This window comes from Apis dorsata, unplaced genomic scaffold, assembly GCF_000469605.1.
Source record: "Apis dorsata unplaced genomic scaffold, Apis dorsata 1.3 scaffold_5, whole genome shotgun sequence".
In the NCBI taxonomy this organism is placed as follows: domain Eukaryota; kingdom Metazoa; phylum Arthropoda; class Insecta; order Hymenoptera; family Apidae; genus Apis; species Apis dorsata.
Window position 1 is genome coordinate 897,282 of NW_006263308.1, and position 7,517 is coordinate 904,798.

General features: G+C 34.3%; 1 protein-coding gene across 1 annotated transcript in view; it reads right to left on the bottom strand.

The window, feature by feature from the left end:
* The window catches only part of LOC102672430 (basement membrane-specific heparan sulfate proteoglycan core protein-like), a 162,749-nt gene that overhangs the window by 40,158 nt on the left and 115,074 nt on the right, over positions 1 to 7,517 (bottom strand). Inside the window, exons 11-13 of the mRNA XM_031508247.1 lie at positions 3,469 to 3,585; positions 1,135 to 1,248; positions 630 to 743 (exon numbers count right to left, since the gene is read on the bottom strand). Coding sequence (XP_031364107.1) covers positions 630 to 743; positions 1,135 to 1,248; positions 3,469 to 3,585 — 345 coding nt within the window. The remainder of the gene's footprint in view (positions 1 to 629; positions 744 to 1,134; positions 1,249 to 3,468; positions 3,586 to 7,517) is intronic.

Below are 7,517 nucleotides of genomic sequence, written 5' to 3' on the forward strand. Positions count from 1 at the left end.
ATTCAATTTCCCATCGTTGAATAAATTTTCTTCTAGGATATTTCTTTAGGGGAAAAAATTATATCTACCCCTGAACAATTTTTTCGATCGAAGAAGAGACAGAGATTCATTCATTCATTCTTTTGGAGCTGACGCGATTCGTTTTTTCTTCTTCTTTTTTTTTTTTTACTCGAAATGGAAGACCAAATTGAAATAAAACAATTCATCGTGAAAGAATTTTACGAGATTATAACGATAAATAACGATGGACAATAGAAAACTCGTCTCTTTCTCAGAGAGGTAGAAATTAAAGAGAAATCTTGTATCTTGTCTCTCTCTGTTGCAAATTGAATAAACGTTTTTTCCACAATGACATGAGAGTCAAACCGGATCAATTAACAGGTCGTCGCGATCACTGTTCACGATCGACTTGTTGCTTTAAAGAAATGAGCTCGCACACGAGTGATTCTCAAACACCTGCCAACTTTCGAAACTATAAACGAACACGTAACGATGACGAGGTTATCGATCGTGACAAAGATTCCATCAGATCATTGGAATCCAACGTCTCTTTAAGATTCCTATCATAACTTGGGAATGATTAAAGCAATTTCTTCTGTTCATTAAAAGGCAAGAACGGGCTGACTCACCACACTGCTTCTCGTCCTCCCCATTGCGACAGTCTATGTTCTGATTACACCTTTTGTCGATGCTGATACAGGTACCGTCCAGACACCTGAATTGATCTCCGCTGCAGGTGGTCACTGATGGAAAAAAAGAAAGAAAAACAAAATTAATTAGGGAAAGGATTCTTTTCTGATGTTATTAAATATATATATTTTTAATAAATAGTGTTAGTATAGCAATAAATATATAATAGAAGTAAAGAGAAATAAAATGAAATTGAAAATCAAAATTGGTGAAAGTGAGATTGAGACGATTTTTTTTAAATTGTTAATTATTATTTTTTTTTTTTAAAAATTAAATAAATCAAGAAATAAAATTAAAACTGAACTGTGGAGAAATCTTTCGAATTTGGATTATTTAATTTTTATTTTATTTTATTTTATTTCTTCTCGATTAGAAGATAGATAAAAGTATAGGTATATGTCTCCACGGTTCAGTCGAAACGAAATAAAAATAAGGAAATGATACCAGTGCAATTGTATTCGTCAGAACGATCTCTGCAATCGGATCTTCCGTCGCATCTCGCGGTTTGGCTCACGCAACTTCCGTCTAAGCACTCGAACTCGTCTGACCGACATCGAACTACGAGCCGAGGAACAGAAAATAACGTAATAAATAAAAGTTTCAAAAGGTGTGAGATATAAAAATATAAAAATTCATTTTAAAAACAACGAGGCGCAACATAAATTTTAATTATTAAATTAAATAAAAAAAAAAATTATATATAAAGTACGATAAGAATGTGACTACGAGCTTCATAAATTAGTCATTAGAATATTTAAAAATAGAGATGCGTTTCTTATTAGTAACTTTTTTTTTTTTAATATAGTATAGTTAAAGTAAACAAGAGAATTATAAAAATTTTATTTTTAAAAATTTTTAATTCTTTTAAATATTCGTTTTTAAGAAAAAATATATCAATTTGATCTGGATTAGATTTCTTTTCTAAAAAGGAGAAAAAATTATAATAATAAAAATATAAACAAAGACTTTATACTTTGCTTTTCTACAAACAATAATTTTTTACGTATTTATTGCGTGATTTATTACGTCTCTCTTGGAATAAAATAAAATATTTTATTATGGTCCGACCCGAATGAGATTACTTTAAAAAAAAAAAAAAAAAAATAGTAATATAATTTCTGCAAAAATAATTTATCTACAAACATCATATGCTGAAATATTTCACGTTTTCTTTTTTAAATACGTGAAAATGAATTTCAATTCAATTCTGTACAAGTTAATTTATTTTAACGAAAGAATTTATATAAATAAATATGTATAAATGAGATATATACAATATATACATACCTACATCATATATTTATACCGATTTAAAAAATGGAAGCTGATATAACCTATTCATAAACTGTTTAAAATTGATTTGAACAAAATTTGAAATATTTACAAAATTATATCGATATATATATATATATATATAGATTCAGTGATTTAAAAATGGAGGCTGACAAACATAACCTATTCGTAAATTATTCAAAATCGTCATTAAATTTAGGAAGATACGTATAAAATTATATCGAAATATACATCGATTCGGTAATAAAATTTTTGAAAATGGAAATTGACAAATCTAAGTAAGATTCGTAATCTGTTCAAAATCGATTTAATCAAAATTGAAAGGTGATAAACGTACGAATATAGAGACGTTCGAATAGATAATCGATATACGTCGATCGAGTGATCGAATTTTTAAAAATGGCTGACAGACCTAACCTAAGTCGTTTTAAACCGTCTGGAACAGATTTTGAAGGGGATTGATCGGTGAGGGGAGGTGAAATGGAGCCGGGAAGGTCCGTTTATCGGGTCGACGCTTGTTCACAGTGGATAATTAGGCGGTGGAACGATGATAATGAATCGGATTATTCCGTTGCGCCTCGTCTCGAAACGGGAAGAAAGGAAGGGAAATAAGATTGCAAGAGGGAGGAGGGGGGAGGAGGANCCATTATCGGGGCCAGTAATATGCTTCGGCTCGAACGATTACTCGGCCGAATAACCACGCGACGAGCGTTTCCGTTTCATCTGAAATCGAATCTTGCGCCATGTTCGCACGTACCCCCCTTTCTTTTCCACTTGTTTCTCGACCGTTTCTTCGAACGTACCGGGTGTCTTTTTTTTTCTCAACCTGTCACGTATTCGAGCTTTTTTTTTCTTTTTTCCAATTTTCTTAAAATCAAGAAAAGAGAGTTTGGAGGAGGAAATTAAGTTCCATTCATTAAAACTCGTATTTTAGATTCAATGGAATTTTCTTTTCTATATCTACTCGATATATGTGATATTTAGGACACCCGGTATGTATCATCATACGTATCATTTCCCTCAAAGAGGTTCTTTGAATGTTGAAAGAAAATTAGTTTTCGCGTAGAAATTTTGCTGGAAAAGTATTTTACATCTCGACGCCATTGCGTAAAGATCTTCGTTAATTAAATAAAAGAACTATCGTATTTTAAAATTTTTTCCAGTCACCTGGTGATATACAATAAAAATCATACTTATTTTAAATTTTATAGAAAACATATCTCTTTCTTTAACGCGTCTAGAAGGCAATTTTGAATTTTAAAATATAGGTTAGGTTATGCATGTTCTCGTGAGTCACTGTTAAAAACCAAACATTTTCAAAACCAAAAAAAAAAAAAAAAAAAAAAAAAAAAAAAAATGCGGCCCCCCTCCGCACGTTTTCACAAGGAATTTAAAAAAAAGCAAATAATATTCTCTTTTTTTTTTTTTTTTTTAGTCTTCAGAGTTCCTGCTTTATGCTTTTCGTTGGTGCGGTTAGTTTCGTACTTATTTTCCGACAATTTTCTTCATCCTTTCCATTGTTACAATCCATGACGCCATCGCATTGTTTCGAGTTGGATATGCAAACGCCCGGGGTGCATTCGAATTGGTCCTTTCCGCAAGCTGCAAGAATCGTATATATTCGATCTGATAGGATGAAAAAATTGTCCCAAGGACTTTTCCTTTCCTTTCTTTCCTCTCAATTTCCTTCGTCCAATGGATAGACGTTGACGATACACAAGTTGAAAAAGCTCCACGAAGGCGAACAGAGATGAAGTTACGAATACGAGCACACAAATATATATGTATATACATATATATATATACAAAAAAAAGACACAACGAAGAACACATATTGCCATGAATGAAGTTTTATTTTCGATAGACGTGACAAGCTCGATGTTTGAGGTTAAGGAAGGGGTAAGTTTGAGAAATGATTCGCGAAGTGGCGCCACTTACGCTTCACGGCCGGTTGCCATGAATTTTAGAAAAGAATTTTATTATAAATACGAGCAAACAAGATTTTATACAAAATAATAAGTTTAAATTCCGTTGAAAATACTTTCTTATTTTAAATCGTTTACTTTCGTACACGATAGAATATATGCCATCCAATCGAAAGTATCTTGAAAACAATATCACGAAAAAATATTGACAGGTATGAAAAATTAATGTACGAAAAATTAATCAATTTTTCCATTTCATTTAAAAATATAAAAAATTGCGTATAAATATTTACATACAAATATCCATCGCAAACTTTACATCTCGAAACGAATCCTAACGAAAATATAAAAACACAGTGTGTCAAGAATTGACAAATTCTTTTTACACCAATTAACCTTGAAAGAAAGATGAAAGTGGAGAGGAATAAGTAATGAGGCATAAGTAGCTGAATGGAAGAGATGAAGAAAAGCAGTCGTAGTATTAATTAGTGGGCAGAAGGATGTGGGATAGAGGGAATGGCCCGCTGGGCTACTGGTGGTGTGGTCATTAATTAACACGCACCTGAGGAAATTTCGCGGAAGAGATTATAAATGAACAAGGAGTTACGGGCACGCGGTGCCTGTCTAATTTACAGCGGCAATTAGCTAACGATCGAGGATGAACGGCACTTCGAACGAAGCGCACACGGATGAATGGAAACGGAAGGCAGGCCACGAATTTCCATCGAGCTTCTATCCACCTCTCCAACGATTCTCCGAGTGAAAAATAACTTAACGCTTGGGATCCGAAATTTAAATACCGGGTGTCAATTTTCAATCGAATTTTCATAATTATTCATAATTTTTTAAAACTTTTCAATATACACGCACACACAGTAATGATTCGTGTGTGTGTGTTTTAAGTTCGAAAGTGAGCTGAAACTTGAAAATTTTTAGAGTCTATATACCGAGTGTCTATTTCGATAACAACTCGGGTTAGAGAAATTTTGCAAAAAAATTTTTTAACACGCTGTCGTAACTCGTAAATTCGTATCATCGACTTTAGAAAGTAAGTTGAAACTTCGAAATTCTTAAAGTATATATGTATATATACCGAGTGAACTCAATTTCGAAGTGAACTCGAGTTATAAAATTTTGTAAAAAAAAATTTTCAAAAGAATGAGCATCATAAACATTGAAAGCAAAGTATTGAAGTTTCGTTGTTTCATATTTTTTTTTTTTTTTTTTTTTTTTTTTTTTTTTAAACGTAAATTAATACTCCTCCTTTAATACACCAGACCGTAAAAAAATTCGTGTGTCGATAAGATCGAGACGAAATTGAAAGATGGATCAACGACAAAGGACGGGCCAACAATACTGGTGCTGCTCCATTTCATACGATATATATATATATTCTTATCGGAGGAAGATTGAAATTTTTGTCGATTCATTGTCCTCTCCTTTGAAAAAAAAAATTCTCAGATCGAAATCTATGTATAAAAATTTGACCCCGGCAACGCTATAAATAATTAAACACCGCGCAGAATGATAAAACATTCACGATAACGAACACACCGGTAACGCTTACTTGAGAGATGCGTTCTAATTACAATATGGCATACGTGTATGCAATACACGTGCATACCGGGTGTTCCAAAAATTATTACCAACAAACGGAAAAAAACTATTGTTTCTTTTTTTTTTTTTTTTTTTTTTTTTAAGATAGGAGGTTGAAAAACAAACACGGGGAGTAATTAATAGAGACAAAAGGTGGCCACCGTTCTTTCAACCAATCCCTCCCCTTCCCCCTTTTCCTTTTCCAACGAAAATTCGTTCCAACGGCGGAGCATTGTTTTACTCGTCGACATGCGAAACACAACTCTCACGTGCGCAATAATTACACAGAAGCTCGACGTTACGAGCGTGTCCCCGCGTGTTTCCATTAAACGTCGACGTTTACAACGCGTCCTCTCCCCCCCCCCTTCCTTCCTCCCCCCTCCCCCTCCGTAGTCGTCACCTTTGCACGCGAAAAATGGCGGGACACGCGATCGCCGGGGAACGCATTATAACCCGTTCTGGATCTGAATTTTAATCCACGGGATCGGTCGGCCAATTGCCTGTTTTTCTGCCATTATCTCTTAAATAATAGTCGCCGTCCGATTGGCCAACTTTGCAATTGCCGCGATAATACATTTCCGCGGAGATGGAGGTTCGTACGCGATGCAATCGGGAATATCATAATTTCCTTAAGATAGATACGTATCGTACACGCTCTTTTCGAGTTTTAATTATCGTCGATATATCCTTCCCCCTCCCTCCTTCTCCTCCTCCCAAGTTCTAGCAAGCCTATATCGATTCAAATCCCTCGTACGAGTCAAATTTCTTTTGAAAAGAATGAAAAGAAAATTGGGAAAATTTTCTTGGGAAAAGAATTCATGAAAATTCAGTGATCGAGATTCTATCGACAACACATTGTAGGGGAAAAATTATCCCACGAAATACGGACAACGATTTCGAACGATATTCGACACTCAACGGGAGGACGATTCTCGATGAAATCCTCGATAATCACGTTCCTTCATTGGACGAATATTCGAAAGAGAGAGAGAGAGAAAAAAAGAAAGAAAGGAGAGAGGGGGAAAAAATGGACACAAGTCCAAATTAATTTGATTCCATGGAAGCAACGAATCGAATGGTACGTGAGGTCGCGACTGCGCGAAAATCCAGTTACGATTGTAACGCGATTTGCCAAGTGCGTGCTCTCCCTTTCTCGCGCTCTAACCGCGGTGATCGACGAATATAAAGCGAATATATTGCGGCCACGCAAATTGGGAAACGGGCGGAAAGGCGCGGCGTGACACGCCTCGCCAAACGAGAAGTCGAGTTTTCGGAAGAGAATTGTAAAGAAGGAGGGATTCTGCGCAATTTCTTTTTTTCTTTTTTTTTTTTTCTCTCTATCTCAGGTTCGAGGCTGGGCTCGTTCCACGAAACGATCAGACTAATAGATAAGATCGCGACGATTCTTTCACATTTCAACCACGATTTCATTTCGGTTACGCGGTAGGAGCGAAACTTTCTAACCTCACTTTTTGACGTTTTTGAGGTTAGGGATCGAAGAAATGATATTTCACGATATCTTTTGGCGGCGTTCAAAGAGTTGCAGTCGATTGAATTTGAATACGTAATTTATTCTGACGGGTGGAATAATGTAATTTTACTTACGAGAAGGGAATACATTTTGTATATTTTCCGTTTTTTGGAGAAAGAGAAATATGGTGGATATTTCGAGAGTAATTTAGAATCGCGCGCGAACAAGTATGTTAATTTAATCTGTTCTTTTTCGAAAAAGATAAAACTATTATACACCCACTTATAATTTTTAATTAAAGTATTAGATAATATAGATTAATTTTTAATTGTGTATAAACACCAATCAATATCTTGCATTTAAAAAAAGAAAAACTCAGTTCCCAAAGATTGAAAGTAAAAGAAACTTAACTTTTTAAAACGAGATACTATTGAAAAAAAAGATTCACAGAATAAAATAACCAGTTTACAAATTTTTCTCTACAATTTCTTTTCTCTTGTTAATATTTCTCTCCCCCTTCCCTTTTTTTTTTTTTTTTTTTT